We start from the raw sequence: 19,868 nt of genomic DNA, 5'->3' as shown, positions 1-19,868 counted from the left end.
GGAGGCCTAATTGATGGAAGTATCATTTCAGTCACTGAACTCACTTAATTACTTTTATATCTACACAGTACTGATTATTTAAAAACTTACGAAAAATTATTCAGATAGTACAGTACAGAAAATATAGGAACTTAAGCAGAGAGATAGAAACTATGCTTATATATTTGTGTATAAACAAAAGAAAATTATGCTACTACATACTGCAAACTGTAGTGAGAAATCTTTTTGGAGCTACTGAGCTAAAGAAAGGAGCAACAATTGAACAGTCTATTGTAAATTAACATATTGTCATGCAACCTATAAACACAGCAAGGAAATTTCTAATTGTTTCATGAAACGTGTTCCACTGTCACTTGTTTTCTGTCTGTTCACACAGGTTGAAAAAGCTTGAAACATAAATGACTGAAGTACAAACTACTGACTCTATGATAACTGACAAAACCATTCTAAAAAGTGTACTTGTATGCTACTTCTTGAAGCAATATAACAGAAAAAAGGTTATCCATACACAGTGAACATTAGTACAAGTATTTTGGTTAAAACACAAATAATAACAAATTTGTGTTAGATACAGAAACAAAAAGAAGTTAAATTAGTAGTTGAGTGTTGTCTGGACTGATGAAATCCACTCGTGACACAATGAAACAAGACAACATTAAGAAAAAATTTTTGAACACTTACAACACCACAATACCCTGGTTTCCCATTGGAAAAAAAGTAACAAGGAATATGAAAGATAAGTAACAGAAAGAATACACATACAGTACAGTATTACAACTTACCATCTAAAGTATGCTCCAATCACAAGAAAGAAGAAAGAAGGGTGCACAAGCTTCTTCCTCTACATAATGTTAAGAAAAAGGAAAACTTTATCTACAGAAGCTATAAGAACAGAACCCAGGAAAATAATATCTACAAAACAGTTATGTTAGTGATAGAATTATGTACAATGAAAAAGATAATGATATGGTAATATGAATTTGAAATAAAAAATTTATACAACTCATAGAACCAAGAGCTTTATTTGTACTTGAAGGTAAAAAAAAGAAAAAATCAAAATACAGGAGACAGAAGAAAGAAATTACACCAGAAGGTAAATGTTAACAAAACACAACACATTCATGTGATAGTACATCCCGTGTTGCCAAAACAGTGTCCTTTTGACGATACGTGTAGTCCACCACAGAGCCGACAGTGAAAGTAGTATTAGCAGGGACATGCGTAGTGTGAGGCTGTGATAAGTTGAAGTGCATTCCATGCAGTCAGCTGAAGGCCCAGAAGGTGGAGACCCGACTAGAATTTTGTAGTCTATAGAATTCTCTCTCTCTTTCTCTTAGTACAACGTATTTGACACTATCACAAATTAGGAACAATATTTGATCTCATCAGAGGATTTCCAGCTAAGTATTTAGTACAAAGTATTTTAATGACATTTAGCTTTCACTTACAGTTTAAATGAGTGGATTCACCCTTTAAACTGTGAGTGAGAGTTTTAGAAGCCTCTAGTTTTGTGCAGTAAGCACAGGACAGATTGATGTGGCAGTGATAATGTACAATATTTCTGCCAAATAGGAAACGGAATGTGGCACAGGATGGGAAGAAACGTATCACAGTTCTGTTCATAAAAGCATTGAGCAGATTGGGCAGATATAATAATCTGTGCAACTGCTGTATTGAATTTGCCTAGTCGACGTTCCCTCACTAGTTGCTCGGGATCAATTTTTACCGATAACAATGACAGAGATTTAACTGACGCCAATATACTGTGACCTTGTTTAACTGACTGGCACAAAAATAAGCAAGAATAAAATGGAATATGGTAACTAGGGCCTGAGATTTTTATCCTATGTGTGTAGTTAGTAGATTATATCAGATGTCAAATAAGAAGAATGGACAGAGGTGTAGATATTTTTTTAAAGAATTTAGCTCATTCTTCGAAGGGTTGCCTTTGCCAGAAGTTTTCAATCATTCTATTTTATCCGATAAATATACTAAAGCACACAAAGAATTAGTGACGTCAGTGAAGTGAAATGTGGGCTTGCCGACCAGTGCCACTTTCCGTTTCCCTAGAACAGCCACTTGCCGTTCCTATTTCTTGGCAAGCCTGAAGGCAGAGAAACTGACGGTGTTGGGCAGCAGTTCCCCAGAGTCCCGCCAGAGAGAAGCGCAGTCACCAACGTTCATCTCGAGCAGCAGTGTGTGTGCACCGCCGCCAGGGCCTGTGTGGACCACGTCATCCCAGGATCCGCCCCCAGACTGACGCCTCTTCAGCGACAACCTGGACAGCCAACCAGAAAACCAGCCACTCAGCAGGGCTTAGTATCACCAGAAAGCGTAACCAACATCTGAACCCTTCCAGAATGAGATTTTCACTCTGCAGCGGAGTGTGCGCTGATATGAAACTTCCTGGTAGATTAAAACTGTGTGCCCGACCGAGACTCGAACTCGAGTTCGAGTCTCAGTCGGGCACACAGTTTTAATCTGCCAGGAAGTTTCATCTGAACCCTTATTAATTAAGTAATATGAAAGCTTCCTAGGAGAGAAAGCTTCCTGTACTACTGAATTTCTGTACTAGTGAATTTCTGTGGCTCTTGACATGAAACTTCATTCATAGCATGCAAAAACTTCACTTGAGGAGGCTTCACTAAGGTGTTCGCCAAACCAATGAAAAGATCTGTCAAATGCAAAATGAGATCCAACAGAAAACGTGAAGGACACTATCTGATCAAAAGTATCTGGACAGTTGTTCGTGGTGCTTCCACCTTTCGCCTTAATGATGGTTGGAACTCTGCCGGAGACTCTTTCAGTGTGTCTGAATGTTTGTGGAGGAGTAGCAGCCCATTCTTTCTCTAGATACGAAACCAGAAAGTAGTGATGCTGTGTTCTGCTGCAAAGTCAACAGTTAACTGATCCCATAGCTGTTTCATTGGGTTCAGATCGGGTCCCTGGGCAGACAGTCCATTTCAGGAATGTTATCGTCGACAAACCATTGTCTCATAGATGCTGCTGTATGACAGGGTGGATACAAACAGCCATAGTCTGGGATGTGATCCCCTACTGTATGTAGTACACTATGCTGTAAAGCGTGTTTATATCGTCCCCATTTAACATTTTCTTAAGCACAGCACGAAAAACACCCTCATACAGTAACAACAGCTTCACTGTAATTCACTGTTGGTATCACACATGATTGCAGGTAAATTCCACAGGCACTCGTCAAACCCAAAGCCTTACACTGGAAGGCCACAGAGTATAACGTGATTCAGCACTCCAGATCATTTGTTTCCTGTCATCCACTGTCCACTGGCGTCGCTTTTTACATCACCTCAAGGGACGCTTAGAATGAACTACAGAAAAATGTGGCTTGTGATGAGCCGCTCGACAGTTCTACCCCATTCTTTTTAACTTCCTAATCACAGTAATTGTGCAAGCTGAATTGCTGTTAGCACTTTGGAACTCACAAGTGATTCCTTCTGCAGATTTAATGCGATTCATTACAGCCACCCTACTCACTCCCTGTCCGTCAGTGTATGAGGCCTACCTGATCTTGATTTAACTGCTGCTGTTCTTTCACCTCGCTTCACAGTTACATCACCAGCGGTCGACTTGGGCAGCTGTGGAAGGGCTGAAACGTCCCTGATTTTTTTTTCTTTGTTCGGGTGCATCCAGTGACTAGTTCACGTTCGAATCAACTGAGTTCTCCTAACCGAACAATTCTGCTCACAACGCAATGCTCCCTGCATCCTTTTATACTGGCGCGTCTGCCTCTTGGACAATCTAGTGGTCAATGCTGCAGTACTTAGTGTCCGGACACTTTTGATCAGATAATATACAGCACGAAGAGGATTCATAAACATTCGTACAGGATTCATAAACTCTGCTACACATTGTATTAATATACGTCTCCATTTCTTATAAATTTAATTGAAATCGTTTGCCTAATATTTCTCCATTCCTTGTAATCACAAGCAGTTAAAGAACGTTTGAGTTTTATAGGATGTAGCAGGGGTCAAACGTCAGGTGCACTCGATAAAATGTGATTCATTAGTGACGTCTTAAAATTGAGATCATAAGTATACAATGGTCCTCCATTAACGTACTCTGATGGTCACTTGATGTTGATCTGAGGCTCGATATTTATAGCGACAAGTTAAAGATAGAAATTAAGGCCAAGTCGCATAAACCAATGGAAGTTTGCGGTTTGGTCTTGGCAATGTAATACCCTGATTTTTATCGTACAGGCACACACGTAATCTGTTACTTAGCTTGGCAGCTCTACCGGTTTCCGTGGTTTCCCGTAAGCGCGCGTGTTGTTGTGTGTATGTGTGTGATTTAGTGAGTGGATGGGTGGGTGTGGTGATGGCGCTGACGAATTACCGTTTCTCTGACCACATGCCGTGTGTTCCATGTGCGTTACAGCAAGGCTACACTCGGACAGATGAACGTGAAGAGAGGCGGCGGACTTGGCATACACCAGATATGGAGGACTGCGTTTTACAGGATGTTGAGACGAACGCTGGTACAAGCTCCAGGCAAGTGGCCCGCCAACATCTTGTAAGCCAAAGAAAGATTAAGTGCAAGCTCCAGGCAAGTGGTCTACCGACATGGTGTAAGCCAACGTAGGATTATGGTGTCCACTACTATCACCTGAAGTGAGTGCAAGCAGTGGGTTTCTCTTCAGGAGAAGAATTTTGTCTCGATGGTTTTTGCACCGTACCATCATAAATATGGGATTACAATCATCGGTCCTCTTTAGCGACGAAGCAACTTTTATCAGAACTGGCATCATCAGTCTGCATAATCACCACCTGCGGGCTACAGACAATCCTCACGGAATGGGTGAGGGGTCTCATCGACATCGGCTGAGCGTCAATGTGTGGGCAGGGATTGTTGGTGGCCATATGGCTTGGATCAGTTACTATTGTACAATGCCTCGATGGAGGAACGTACCTGGACTTCCTGTAGAATGCTCTGCACGGGCTGGTTGAGAATGTGCCTCTGGCAGCATGACAGGTTATGTGGTTTCTGCATGATGGAGCACGACTCAACTTTCATACACAGATCGCTGACACCTCAACAACATCTTCCCCAGATGTAGGATGCGGAGGCCCTGTGGCACAGCTTGCTATACCTCTGGACTTAAACCTCCTGGATTTTTCCCTCTGGGGGCATATGAAAAGCGTTGTGTATGCTGAGCCTGATGTGGAGACCCTTCAACAGCATGTTCACGTCTGTGATGCTGTAGCGAGAGAGACTGGAACATGCGAAAGAGCGTGGCAATCCTTGACGCTACGTGTGAACGCGTGCATTGCACCCCAGTGAGGCCATTTTGAACATCTGTTGTGACATGGATGCGTTGTAGCTCCATTCTGTGTTCCAGGACGATATGTTGTCGTTGACGCACACTGTTCATCTCCGGACACATGTGCATAGGATCCTTTTCCTCCATTTCCAGTCAAAATCCGTCCCTGCAGTTTGTTGGTTTCATTAATGTTCACACTGCATATTTTTTCCTAGAGAGCATGAGAAACGGTGACCAAATCACTACTTTATCATGCGACACAACTTACAGAAGGCAAAACTGAATTTCGTAAACCAGTTTTTCGCTGTCATGTTTAAAAATCAAGGCACGAATGGGGTTTTCTAAACCTGTCAAATATCGGTATTCCAATCGCCAGCTGGAAAACAGTTGTTCTGGTTTCTCATTTAGTCAGCACAATGGGTGTTCCTCTTCAGTTAAATATTAGAAGTAGATGGCTCCATGCTCAATCTAATATTTCTACTTCTCCTCCACTGCACAAAAAGCACTCCATCCAGATAAGCCTAAAAATTTTGAAATTTTTGTAAACAAGACGTAAGCGAACAACTCAAGCATGTTCCAGAAACGGTTATGCGTTTATGCAGGAGCGGTAATTGACTGTGGTAGGGGAAATCGGGCACCCAGGAGCAAGTTTTCAGAATAGATTTCGGAGTGTTTACATGACCAACGAACCAGAAACGAATTGGGAAGTCTGGTCTATGAAATTCGGTTTTGGGAGCCCCATGTAACTACGGTGAATGTGGCGGTAGCCCCAACGTTGCCAGTTGTCTGTGTAGGCAACAACTGGAGCGATGTGGGACAGAGGGAGGGAGAGTGCAGTAGTTCACCGCAGAGTACACAGCACTACAAGGGAATTACCCGAATGGGACGGGAATCGGGCATGTGATATACATGCATAGAGAAAAAAAAAACCACGGTTACGATTTCCAAAAACTTGGATGATTTATTCAAGAGAAATACCTTCACAAATGGAGCAAGTCGATAATGCCTTGGTCCACCTCTGGTCCTTATGCAGACAGTTATTCTTCTTAGCCTTGATTGACAGAATTGTTGGATGTCTTCCTAAGGAACATTGTGCCAAACTCTGTCCAATTGGTGCTTTAGACCATCAAAACTCCAAGCTGGTTAGAGAGCCCTAATGCTCCAAACGTTCTCAATTGGGGAGAGATATGGCCACGTTGCTGGTCGAGGCAGAGTTTGGCAAGCACGAAGACAAGTAGTAGAAACGCTCGCTGTGTGCGGCCGGACGTTATCTTGCTGAAATGTAAGCCCAGGATGGCTTGCCATGAAGGGTATCAAAAAGGAGCGTACAGTATCGTCGGCATACCGCTATGGTGTAGTTGTGCTGCGGATGACAACCAATGCGTTCTGCTGTTACAAGAAATGGCACTACAGACCATCATCACTCCTGGTCTTCAGGCCGTATGGCGGGCAACAGTCGGGTTGGCGTCCAACTACTATCTGGGGAATCTCCAGACAAGTCTTTGCCAGGCATCGGGGCTCAGTTCGATGCACGACTCATCACTGAAGATAATTCTACTTGAGTCAGTGACATTCGCAGGCCAAAACGTGCCTCGAGACCACCGAGACAGTCGTGGGTTACCAACCGGCCTTTGCTTGGCGTACGGCTCAACAACCAAGAATGATGGTCTGAGGTGCCATTTGTTTTCATATCAGGACCCCTTTGGTTGTCATCTGTGGGACGCTAACAACACAGCGATACGTCGACGATTTTCTGCATCCTGTTTTGTTGTCCTTCATGGAAAGCCATCCAGGGCTTACATTTCAGCAAGATAATGCCGCCCTGCACACGGCTAGAGTTTCTAATGTTTGCCTTCGTGCTTGCCAATCTCTACCTTGGCTAGCAAGGTCGCCAGATCTCTCACCAATTGAGAACGTTTGGAGCATTATGGGCAGGTCCTGCAACCAGTTCGGAATTTTGGCGGTTTAACGCATCATATAGATGGAGTTTGGCAGGATACCCTCCAGGAGGACATCCAACAACTCTATCGATCAATACTAAGCCGACTAACTGCTTGCATGAGGGCTAGAAGTGGACCAAGGCATTGTCGACTTGCCCAATTTGTGAAGCTCTTTCTCTTGAATTAATTATCGAATTTTTCTGAAATTGTAACCATTTGCTTGTCTGTACATATACAACAGATCTACCGATTTTCGTCCCTTTCGGGTAATTCCTTCGTGGTGCGTCGTTTCTTTTTGTCTTAGATTGTATTATCCACGTGTCTCCGCGCAGAACGCGTCGCACAGCAGTTTCTCACTGGCACCCGTAGCAGTATAAGAAGCGAACTCACTGAGCGCCGGCGCCGGAGAAGGCTATCTGGTAGACGCCGGGGCAGAAGCAGGTGAACTCGCCGGTGTGGCGGCTCCAGCCCAGGCCGCGCCGGTCGGAGAGGTCCGCCTGGAAGGTGAGCGGCCCGCTGGAGCTGGAGTTGGCGAGGTGGCCGACGCTGGAGAAGCCCAGCACGCCGGAGCAGTCGAGCGCCGCCGCCAGGTTGCGGGCGCCCACCAGGCCGGGCGAGGGCGGCTCGCCGGACACGGCCGCCGCCGCCGCCGCCGCCCACGCCGCCCACAGCGACGCCCACACGACGCACGCGCGCACCGCTCTGCAAAGGCACGCGCCGCCTGCTGTCCAGTACGTCTCTCTGGTGACGCGCGCTCCTCACTCGCCTACCGCTAACAGGGAGGCAAGCTCACACACAACGGGTGTGATAATCTTTCGCACGACTGAAGCAAGGGAAGATGGGATAAAGTGGCCATGGTGGGAAACCTGGCAGTTACATATTTTTTACCTTGTACAGAGCTGCTGCCTGCTGAGCAGTGGTCAAACTAGTGCTAATATAAAATTTCTTTCTCTCCATTGCGCCATCTGTTACAGCAGCTGTATGTAGAATATTTGAATTCGGAACAGTTTTGGTTGCAACTTATTTCTTTATCAACAAGGAAGTACGCCTTCGCTGGGAGTCTTCGCATTATCTTAAAATTTTCCTGTTACAACTTGTTAAAACTGTAAAACGGCCCTGTGCTAGACTGAAGCACGCATTGAGTCAGATGAACCCACAGAGAAAAAAGAAAAGGTCTCTTCGGGTTCATGTGATTCAACGCGCGCTTCAGTCTAGCACAGAGTCGTTTGATGTGTTTTCAAATACTGTAAAAGGAAAATTTTAAGATAGCCTGAAGTTTCCCTATGAAGGCGAAACTCGTTGTTAGTAAAAGAATAAATTGTAACCAAGACTATTGTTGTCAGTGAGTTTGGCAGAGGAACCTTGTCCCCTTATTTTTTGATAAGCTCTTTTCCGAGTTTCAGCAGTCTGGTATGAAGTAAATTATTTAACTATTATTGTTATTACCTCACTTATTCGTATAGTAATACCTCTTTAGAATATCAATGTTTAACCCTCGCACGACCAAGGAGGAGGTAAGGAGGGTACTTTATGCCCATTTTTTGAAAATATTGTAACATAATTCTTTTTATATTTTAAAATTTGAAAAAGTATTCATTGTTTTTAATGAATTCTGGTACCAGATTCCATACATGTTTAAAATTTTTCCGTTAAACGAAAAACTTAGGTATTAGTAGTAGATGCCACTTTTCCCAGTGAATGTCATGCCCAACATTTTCATGTTCAGTACATACTTATACATCAGTATTTCTGTAAAATGCATGTTTTGAATTAAAGTCAATAACAATTAAAGGAATTTGCAATTTAAAAAATTTGTGGTGGTCATAGTACAGTTGGTAGTACACATCATTGAATATGTCTTGATATTGCTACGAGTGTGCAAAAGATATTTTCAGTTTGTGGATGCTACCTGCACATCAGTGCTTTTTTAGAAGTAAGTTAACAATAATTAACGAATTTTGCGTTTTTTAAATTTTTTAGTTGGGCACAGAGAACCCTCCCCCCCCCCCCCTCCGCTCACGCCACAGTAATGGGTGTTATGGAAAATGCGTTGACATTCCTAGTGTCAAACAATGTCCTTTGGCCTGCAAATGTGGTTCCTTGTTGTTTCTTTAGTTTGGTAGTATCTTGTGCGAATCACTAATGCCCCATGGCGTCTGATCGAGAAATATAACCACGCTTCTCATGGGGAAAGGTAGCCATAGTGTTTACCCAATGAGATTTAGTTACTTTCAGATTCACGCGTAATACGAAAGGTCAGACTGACTGCTAGACAATTTTACGTGTACACAGCTGTCGTCCCTCATTATATTCTTTTATAAGATTTTGAAGTAATTAATTTACATTATTTAATTCCGTCTCCATTCTGTTATTGTTAACCCAACACAAAAATCCGACTGAACAGGGTCTGCTGCAGCCGCGTAATATGATTTCAGATAGTAAGGCATCAAGATGCCTAGAACATGAGTCCGAAAATCAAAAGAACGAAGGTGATTTCCTGTTACAATGACACTGACCACGTCGCGTCCTTTGGTAGGGAAGTGAGATCACTCTACGTAAGCTTCCAGTTAGCGTATAGTTTATATAAATTACCATCTTTTTCACTTAAAATATGTAGTGTGATACCTTATAATAGTGTATGTAGATTGAAAATGTGTACACGAAAAACTTCTGTCAGTAATCACGGTTTGATGAAAATTCAGTTTCCTTTAAAGTGGTACTTCACACCATCTTCCCGTACATAACTGGCTTTAAACAATGCCAGTCTAGTACTGTGTACGTCTCAAGCGTTTTCCAGAAACTGAGTTTCGAAGCTTTACACGCCTGTACAGTAGCGCGACAGCCTTCGAGGAGCTGTGTTAGCACAACCGCACGAAGGCGAAGACTAGTAGTCTCACCGTATTGCATTCGAGTCTCGTTCTTTTTTTTTCCTAGCCTTCCACAAAACACCTGTATCGCTACGAGGAGCTCTATTTCTTCTTGAAGGAACAGAAATTATTTTTGTAGTCATAATAATACATTTGTGGCGAGGCATAGAGAATCTCCTTCGAATAATATTCGAGGGCGTGCTGTAAACTAATGCCTCCGGATCTCTTATACTGTTTTCATTATGGATTGAGGTATTACACGTCGTGCGTGTTACTCGGCCGACTTTCCCGCTTCGCTGATGCAGCTTGCAATCCCTGTCGCTAGAGGGCTCTGAATTGTAGTGTGTAATGTGGCAGTGTGTAACGTAACTACGTCAGAACGTGAGAGACCTCGGAAAACTGAAAGCACGAATTCGAAGAGTTCGTACTCACACGGAGCACCCACTCCTTCAACGTGAAGTGCCAGACCACACACGACCGCTGCGGCATCTGCAACGGTCCGGCGTTTGGGTTAACTGTCATCGGTCAACCTCTACACAGTATCGACTTGACCAGATCCGATAGTTGCTCCGTCAATAAGTCGAACACTCTACAGTGACGGTATTAACAAACTGGTCTCTCGTGGGGACAATTGTGTTCGCCGCCATGGCAAGTATGTCGCGAAATAAATATGTGGACATGAATAATATAAATGTAGAATGTTAGCGAATTTTGTTTTATTTCAAAATCTTTTAGCGTTTTCACGTGAAAAATTCGGAGGCATTACTTTTCAGCACGCCATCGTAAATTGTATTTATATTGCTTTTGGACCCTCAATAGAAGGTAATTGCAGCCACTATTCGTGAAATGAGCCGGGATTGCCTACTTCCTTACCTGCTGTTTGCAGGCAGCTTCATTTCGATACCAGAAATCATAGCGCTCTCAGTCAACAGTTTCCAATCGCTAAGGAAGCTCGTTCGCTGCTGTTACCAGGATTTTCAACGGTGGTTGTACGATGACCATACGAGTGTTTGGCGGAAGATTAGAAAAAAAAGTTGTGAGACGCGGGCGCAATACGGGCAGCCTTGTAGTCAGCTGCATTAGCCAGTTACATTAGTTACACTCATCGGTAGCTGACGCTCTCATATGGTGTTCAACAGGCTCGTCAAAGTCTGTGCCTCGGTTTCTAGAAAACGCTTTACAACAGAATCGTGCTGGAGCAGACTTTGTTACATCTAAGTATGTACTCTAACCATGCGAAAAATGAGCACAATCGGTTACTCGTTGTATGTATGGTTCCTTTGTAAGTCGGGCTATGACGTTTTAAGACGGGCATAGATAAAAGTAAAACAAGCGTAATGGATAGAAGTCGAACTGGAATTGGCATTTTAATCTTAACAGAATCAAACGTAGCGTACTGCGTATAAGCAAGCGGAAAGACCGTTATTATTCGATTGCACAATTACAGAGCAAACACTGCACACAGTCACATTCATTAAAAATCTGGGGGCGTACATGGAACGATTTAAAGCGGAACGACCACATAAAACCAATTATAGGAGAGGCTGATGCCAGACTGTCATGCTTCTAAAGAATCCTCAAACAGCATAATCCGACCGTGAAGTAGGTAGCTTACAAAACACTGGTTTGACCGATACTTGATTATTGCTCATTTCTCTGGGATCTTCAACTAATAGGTTTTACAGGGAAAACACAGGAGATCCGAAAGAGACCAGCGCAACGAAACACGTGTAAGTTTTTGTAAGAGCGGAAGATTCACAGAGATGCTCAACTATTTCCAGTGGCACACACTGCAACAAAGACAATTTTTTATTGTCTGTCTTGGTTGCATCTATTTCACAAAATTAGCGCTTTTGGTTCAACTTGAACGATCTTCTGGTCTGTATCATTAACGAGGCTAACCCGTCTAACAGCAAAATTTACGTACTACGAAAGTGGTAATTTTATAAAATTAATGAAATCAGGACGGACAACAAAAAGTAGTGGATTTCCTCTAGGACATTATGTCAGCTTTTACAACAACGGCGTCGTAGAAGAGGATGTTAGTGTTAAACGTCCGGTAGACAAAGTGGTCATTAGAGACGGAGCTTAAGCTCGGATCAGGGAACGAAGGGGAAGGAAATCGACGTGCCCTTTCAAAGGATCCATCCCGGCATTTGCCTGAAGTGATCTAGGGAAATCAGGGAAAACCTAAAGCAGGATGACCGGACGCAGGTTTGCACCGTTGTCCTCCCGAATACGAAACCAGTGAAAGGCGTTATGGATCATGGTCTGGTTCACCGTTGCAAGTCAGAGAGCGTACATTCCTAGAAGAGAGGACGCCTTATCTACATCTTGAGGAAATACTAGGAAGGTAAGATCACAGATCGGAAGTCGCACTAAGGTTCACCAAGAGTCGTTCTTTCCGCACGTCCTTGGCGAGTGGCAGCTACAGTTGGGAACTAGGAAATGAGGCGCTGAAAGTAGTGGATTAGTTTTGCTATTTGACCAGAAAAACAGTTGATTATGGTAGAAATAAAGAGGAAATGCAATTCAGACTTGCAAAAATAATAAAAGTTTCCAAGAAAAAGAAAACCGATTCAACATCAAATGTGAAGTGTTAGGATGTCTTCCTGGAAGTATAATGGCTATTTTATTCAAGATCCGATCGATGGCGAAATCAAAACCACAGGGAAAATCCGACGAAGCTCTCCACGGGTGCGTAGTGTATGCCCGTTGATCTCGTCACGTCGCACTGTTCAGTTTGAGTGCACAGTGAGCACTTAAAGATGCGTAGAGCACGATGTCTCCGACAAAGTGTGAAGTGCACACTGCCATTTCATTTCTTCATGATCAGGGGTTCCGCCTCATTTATTGCAGCCCTCCTAACGTGTCTGCCATGCGTGACAGCAAGGTGCGGGAACGGTGCAGGAACTTTGAAGCAAGACGATTAGATGTTAACGGTGCAGGCTGTCAGGTAAGGACGCGCTTGTGAACCAATAATCTTATTCAGCTAGTGGACCGGGTGATTGGAGAAAATCGTCTACAGAGGCCAGTTCACAACAAGTAACGAGGAAAATGCTCGGCTGCACACTGCAGCTGCAAAAACGACGCTACTACTGCTTTTTCGATAGGAAGTGTCTGCTCACCCACTGCCTTGTTCCCTTTGAGTTTCACCTCCCTGCTCACATGAACTATGAGGACAGCATTTTGGTACAGACAACGACCTACAGACCAGCATACAGAAGTAGCGGAAATCAAAGGCGGCTGCCTTCTATGACGAGGGTATTGGAAAGTTGGTACAAAAAGCCACGAGAAAAGTGTAAGTCGGAGAGGCAACTGTGTAGAGTAGTAGCTGGACGGTGTAGCAGACTGTTGCAAATAAAACATTTGTTTGAGAAAACATGGACTTCTCAGCCAAGATTGCTTATGAGAAATCTTTATTACCGATTACTAGTCCCGGTAAGCGTGGTTAGCATCTTCAGATCTGCGTAAAAGGTTATTACATGTCTCTTATACCAGCTGTACAGGAACTCTTTCTAAAACATTGCCAGGTATCCGAGGAACAGGAAGAACGCTGTATCGGGAAGTCAAGGTTAAAAGCACAATATACAGTGTACTTCGCCAAGACAGCTAGACAGCGTGCTCTGGCTGCAATAAAGTACGCAGTAGTGTGTGATATAGGACACATTTGGCGAATTACACTGTATATTGTCGGTTTTAACCTTGACTTGCCACTGCATCTATCTTCTCGTCCCTCACATAGCTGGCAATATTTTAGGAAGAATTCTTGTGTAGCTGGTATAGGGGTTATGTAATAACCTTTTATCGAGATCTGAAGATGGTAACCACGCTTACCAAAACCAGAAATCGACAACAAAGATTGCTTGCAAGCGATCGTGGGTAAGAAGTACATCTTCTCTCAAGTCATTATTACAAATCGCCCATTACCACTCAAGATGAGTAAACTAATGAAGCCGGCCGCGGTGGCCGAGCGATTCTAGGCACTTCAGTCTGGAACTGCGAGACTGCTACGGTCGCAGGTTCGAATCCTGCCTCGGGCATGGATGTGTGTGAAGTCCTTAGGTTAGTTAGGTTTAATTAATTCTAAGTTCTACGGGACTGATGACCTCAGATGTTAAGTCCCCTAGCACTCAGAGCCATTTTGAGCCAAACTAATGAAAAACATTTGTGGTTTTTGACTGTGGTTTGTATTTCGCGACCGATTAGGCATCAGAAGAAAAGAGTCCTTATAGTAGGCTTAAGTGTAGCCTGATGAGAGACTGAAGCGTGGACAATAAACAGTAAAGACGAGAAGAGCACAGAAAATTTTGAAGTGTGGCGGTACAGAAGAATGCCGAAAACTAGATAGGTATATCGGCTAATTAGTAGAGAAGTACTGAATCGAACTGGAGGGAAAAGACCTTTAAGGAACAACTTGACTAAAAGAAAGGATAGGTTGGTAGGAGACATCCTGAGACAATGGAGGTAGCTAAGATTCAAATGGCTCTGAGCACTATGGGACTTAACTTCTGAGGTCATCAGTCCCCTAGAACTTAGAACTACCTAAACCTAACTAACCTAAGGACATCACACACATCCATGCCCGAGGCAGGATTCGAACCTGCGACCATAGCGGTCACGCAATTCCAGACTGAAGCGCCTAGAACCGCACGACCACACCGACCAGCATGGAGGTAAGGACTGAGGAATGCCGGGGGGGGGGGGGGGGATGTAGGTTCAAATAGTTGGGGTAGCTATGCAGATATAAGAAAATTTGCACAAAAAAGATTAGTGTGGAGTGGTGGATCAAACGAGATTGATGACTACAACATCAACAAGCCGGTCTTCTCGTAGGTTGGTTGTGGTAGGGGACAAAACAGCGAGGTCACCAATCCCATCGGATTAGGGAACAATGGGGAAGGAAATCAGCAGTGCCCTTTCAAAGCAACCATCCCGGCATTTGCCTGAACCGATTTAGGGAAATCACGGTAAACCTAAATCAGGATGGTGGGACGCGGGTTTGAACCGTCTCATAGGAGACTAAAATATAAGCTTCCGTGTCGATTTTTACATCTACACCTCGCAAGGCAAACTTACGTACGGCATGTGGCTGTGTTACCAGTACGTCTCGCCTCTCCCCAATCGTTCCATTCACGAGTGGGGCGCGGTAAGAACTATCGCTGGTAGGCCGCTGTACAAGCTCGAGTTTATTTCGTTTTGCCGATTCAATCAGTTCTTGGGTTATATGTGTGCGTGGAGGATGGAGGGGGGGGGGGGGGGGGGAGAAATAGTATGCAGTTTAAGTCTTCTTGTTGTACGACCGCTCACAATTGTGTCTCCGTTATCTGCCTGCCTCTCTGGTAGTGTCTGGAGCAGTGTGACCAAGCCGTTCCTTCACGCTGTCTAAACACATCCATTGCGGAACTCGCAACTCGTCTCACAATTTTTTCTACCTCTTCTGTTACCGAATCCCAGTACGAGTATCAGTACTCGAAAATTGGTTGAATGAGGGAATACCAATTCCTTAGGATTTCTAGAAAAAAATATTTGTTTGGGAACCCCTTTCCTTGTAGCTCGTGATCGGTCCACAGGAAATCCCTTCTAACACACACTTCTGATCACATGATCTACAGGTAGACTGTTTCTACTGATTAATACCCGCATTTTCCTACGATTTTATTTGATTTTCTTCTTTTCCGGTTTTCCCACAGTTCATAACTCAGTTACATACAGTGCTTTCGCATTTGACGATTGCTCCCTGTTGAGTTACGTTTGCTGAGATGTATTCAGCCTAATCGCACAAGTGGTCCGATATTACGTAAACTCGTATTTTGCTCACTAGCGGGCAGCGTGGAATCTTATAGAATGCCTTACGGAAATCAAGCAACACGAAATCACCCTGTGCACTGCAATGTATAATTTTGTGGATCTCAAGGACGAACAGATAGCTGTTTATGGATTGGATTGATTCCTTCACACTAGCATTTAGGTTGCAAAAAAGTGTGATCCATAAATCAGTAATAGACTGATATCTATGACTGAGCCTACAGTAAGGCGTTTCATACAGACGACAGTTGTTGGAAATAGGAACACTTCCGACTTTTTCCAGACGCTTGGAACGGTTAGTTCGTTCAGCGACTTACTAAAACTGTTTAAGGAAGGGGACCTTCTACGATGCACCTCACAGAGGTCTGCAAAGTACGGTTCTAGATATCCATCTTAAGAATCGATCGCGTGCCATGAAGCCAGTTGCGCATGCGTAGCAGAGTATTAAAAAAAATCTTGGTACAAAACGATTCAGATTGCCTAAAATTCCTTTACTAGAAATTTCATTTATAGTCGTTACTTTGAAGACATGGACGGGAAAGTGTTACCAATATGTCACCAAGTTAGCCGAAGGCTCTGGTGTTTCGAAAAGCCCCACATCGAAGATTTATACCGCATACACTGAAAGCGGAAAAACGTCATCCGCTAAGTCACAAGGGAGACGAAAAAAGTGCGTCTTGAGTGGTGGTGACGAACGGTAGTTCAAGAGGGCTGTGATGAAAAATAACAGGCCTAGAGGTGCAAAATTCGCTGCAGGACTGAATGTCGCAATCGCCAACCCTGTTACCATGAAAACAATAGAGGTGGAGTGTCAGAAGAAGGGAATTGCATGGCGAACTGGAATCCCGAAACCATTCATCAGCGATGAAAACGCCCGTAAGAGGCAGACGTGCAATAAAACGTCGACTGTGGAGCAGTGGGAGAATGTCATTTAGTCGGATGAGGTTTGTTTCACACCGTTTACAGTGTCTGACAGAGTTACGTCCCAAAAATAAAACAAGGTGGCTATTCGGCGATGATCTGGCTGTTATACCGTGGTATTCCATGAACCCCATGGTTACTCTCCAAGGTGACATTACTATCTAGGACTACGTGACGGATTTGGTTGATGAGGTCCATCCCACGGTACAATGTTTGTACCCCACTGGTGATGCTGTGTTCCAAGACGACAGACCCCCTGTTCACACAGCTCGCATCGTCGAAGACTGATTTTGTGAGCACGAAGATGAATTATCGCTTCTCCACTGGTCACCGCAGTCACCAGAGCTGAAAGTTATTTAGCATACATGACCTACTTTGGAGAGAAAGGTGCATGATTGCTGTCCAACTGCATCACCGTTACTCGAACGTACCACTATTTTGCTGGTAGAATAGTATAAGACTGCGTTAAAAGCTTACATGACCTATTTTTATCCATTTCGAGACGATAGGAAGTTGTTTTGAATGCCAACAGTTTTCGTACACCACATTAGACATGCTGATGTGTTGTGTTTGTCGTGTTGCCATATTTTTGTCCACCCCCGAGAGCAAATCTTGCGACTTGACACCGTTCAGTTGACTTGCGTGTCGGTGAGCAGCTCATTTGTAGAAGTACCTTCCGTATAATCTGAATGAACCTCGTTCCCCACCTTCCTATGAGAGAAATATCTGGGTGGTCACTGAGGACAGATCCCGGAACTTTCTCGTCAGGGGCCACCATCAACTCATAGACCAGGTGACTTGCAGAGTGACCAAAGTTACTTCACACAGGCAGCTGGTCTACATTTGTCCAGAATGCGTCCTAGTTTACCATGCAACTGGCGGAACGCGGTGAACACGAGCCATATGGGGAGTCAGCCAGCCTTTCCTTGTTGCGGTGCAGAGCTTAAGGCTGAGCGCCACGCCTGCGGTAGTGAAAGCACCGCGAGGAGCCCATAAATTCAGCGCGCGTGCGGCACTGCCTCCTATCTCGACCGCCGCTTAACGGAAAGTGAAAGGAACGTGTCGTGCTGCCCTTCTCGGCGAAGCCCGGTGCAGCCGTTCTTACAGAACCAAACACACTGCGTGACAGCAACTATGACAGCAGCAACTTCCTGGTAGTGAAGCAAATGTTACTTACCCGGTGTCATCAACAGAGACGCAGACACTGCTTTCCGTGCACCTATTATACGTGTGACAGCTGTATTACGTTTCAAAATCTTAAGAAAAATGCAATTTCTAAGTGCAGCTGTCGTTTTTTCTTTCTTCCTTTTCTTATGCCTCTGTCCTGCCTCTAAGCGGGATCGGCATGTTTACTACTGTACTTGCCATGGTTAATTTAAGCGCCACTCTATTAACCTCCCCCAACCCTCCCCACCCCCACCCCCACCCCTCCCCAGGACGGAATATGTGTATCCCAACTGCCTGCATGTGAATGAGTGCGAGCAGCTTCTAAAGGTTTGCGAATCTTGTAACTGTGGCGGGTCTCGGGTACCAGCCCGATATTCACCTGGTCAGGTGTGGGAAACCGCCTAAAAGCCATATGCAGGATAAGTGGCAGGCGGCCCCTCGTCGTTAATCCACTGGGCGCACTGGATCCTGCGCCGGCGCACCTGCCCGGATCGCAGAAGCGGTGTACCAACATGTGCGGCTGGCTGGGAGGGCAAGTTTCGTCAACTGTCGTTAACTACGGATTTAATCAAATGAAGCTCTACGGTTCCAGAGACGTTATTTGGATAGTGGAAGGAAGCGTTCTAGGGTAGTCCGCACATCAGTGCAAAGCTACTGTGACGAAGTGGCTTAGTCGTTAGCTCATCTGCCTATTGAGCAAGAGACCCGGGTCCGAATCCTGGTCTTGGTACAAATATTCATCCGTCTTGCCAGTATGTATATATGCAATTATGGATTCATTTTAGAAAAATGTACATTCGAAACACAGTTTCATCATCAGTGGCTCAGTTTCTTCTCTGTTGTTTGCGTAATAAATTCCTAATAGTACGTCGGCCTAAACACATTACTGTTTATTAGTAGACAAATATCCAGGACCAATAAAATGGGATCTACAATATGAAGCAACAAGATATATGAACTGAGAAGGTGACGCGACCAATTTGTTATACTTAGGTAATTATACGGAAACAGTCCGCCTCCTTAGCTGAGCGATCAGCGCGTCTGACTGCCGTGCAGAGGCCCGGGTTCGATTCGCCGCCGGGTCGGAGAGTTTTTGCACTTGGAACTGGGTGTTGTGTTGTCCTCATCATCATTTCATCATCATCGACACGTAAGTCGCGCAATGTTGCGTCAGAAAAGACTTACAACTCGGCGGCCAAACTATCCCAGATGGGATCTCCCTGCCATCAATACTATACGACAATTTCATTGCATTTGATGTTTGCAGAAACGAGGTACCCTGGAGAAATTACATATGGGTAACGTATTGGCCCCCACAGTGTGTTACCCATCGGTCTGTGGCATATCGAACGTCAGTGAAGGAGGCGATGGTTCCGCACGGCAATACGCAGTATACATCACCTCCTCCCACTCTGGATCATTCCATCCATCATGACATGCGGAAGTGCCGTCTGGAAGGCAGTAACATTCCGTAATAGCGGAATTTGGGGTCCAGTCCTTCGACTGGTAGACTTCCGGATCTGTAGAATGGAGGTGCACGGCCAAGAACCTAAGTGTCTTTGGTCATAGGCGTCTAGCTTGGAGCCAACGACTCGAAGAACTGAGGGAAAAAGCGGTGGTGACCGGAAGGCTGCCAGTTCTACACGCTACTGAACCCGAGTCTACTCTCCTGCAGTAGCTCGGAGTTGCTCTGTACAAGACGCTACTGGACCTGGTTTTTCAGCACACAGCTGTCGGTTGGGGAAATGCGACACAGACGAGTATATATGGCCTAAAAAGGTACAAAATCGAACTCTCAAACTCGCTTTGCACCTACGTCTGTATTTGCCGGCGGTTACTCCACTAGGCAGTCGGAATACGTTA

At 44.5% G+C, this 19,868-nt stretch overlaps 1 protein-coding gene across 1 annotated transcript; it reads right to left on the bottom strand.

The window, feature by feature from the left end:
* Nucleotides 1-1,003: 1,003 nt before the first annotated feature.
* Nucleotides 1,004-11,023, bottom strand: LOC124775702. Its single transcript, XM_047250530.1, has 3 exons — nt 10,983-11,023; nt 7,633-7,944; nt 1,004-2,278 (listed from the first exon to the last, which is right to left on the bottom strand). The coding sequence occupies exons 1-3, from the start codon at nt 11,021-11,023 to the stop codon at nt 2,089-2,091; spliced, it is 543 nt and encodes a 180-aa protein (XP_047106486.1). The 3' UTR covers nt 1,004-2,088.
* Between the last annotated feature and the right edge of the window lie 8,845 nt (nt 11,024-19,868).

This window comes from Schistocerca piceifrons, chromosome 2, assembly GCF_021461385.2.
Source record: "Schistocerca piceifrons isolate TAMUIC-IGC-003096 chromosome 2, iqSchPice1.1, whole genome shotgun sequence".
NCBI lineage: Eukaryota > Metazoa > Arthropoda > Insecta > Orthoptera > Acrididae > Schistocerca > Schistocerca piceifrons.
The sequence above is the reverse complement of the archived record's forward strand: the minus strand, read 5'-3'. Positions and strand labels throughout refer to the sequence as shown.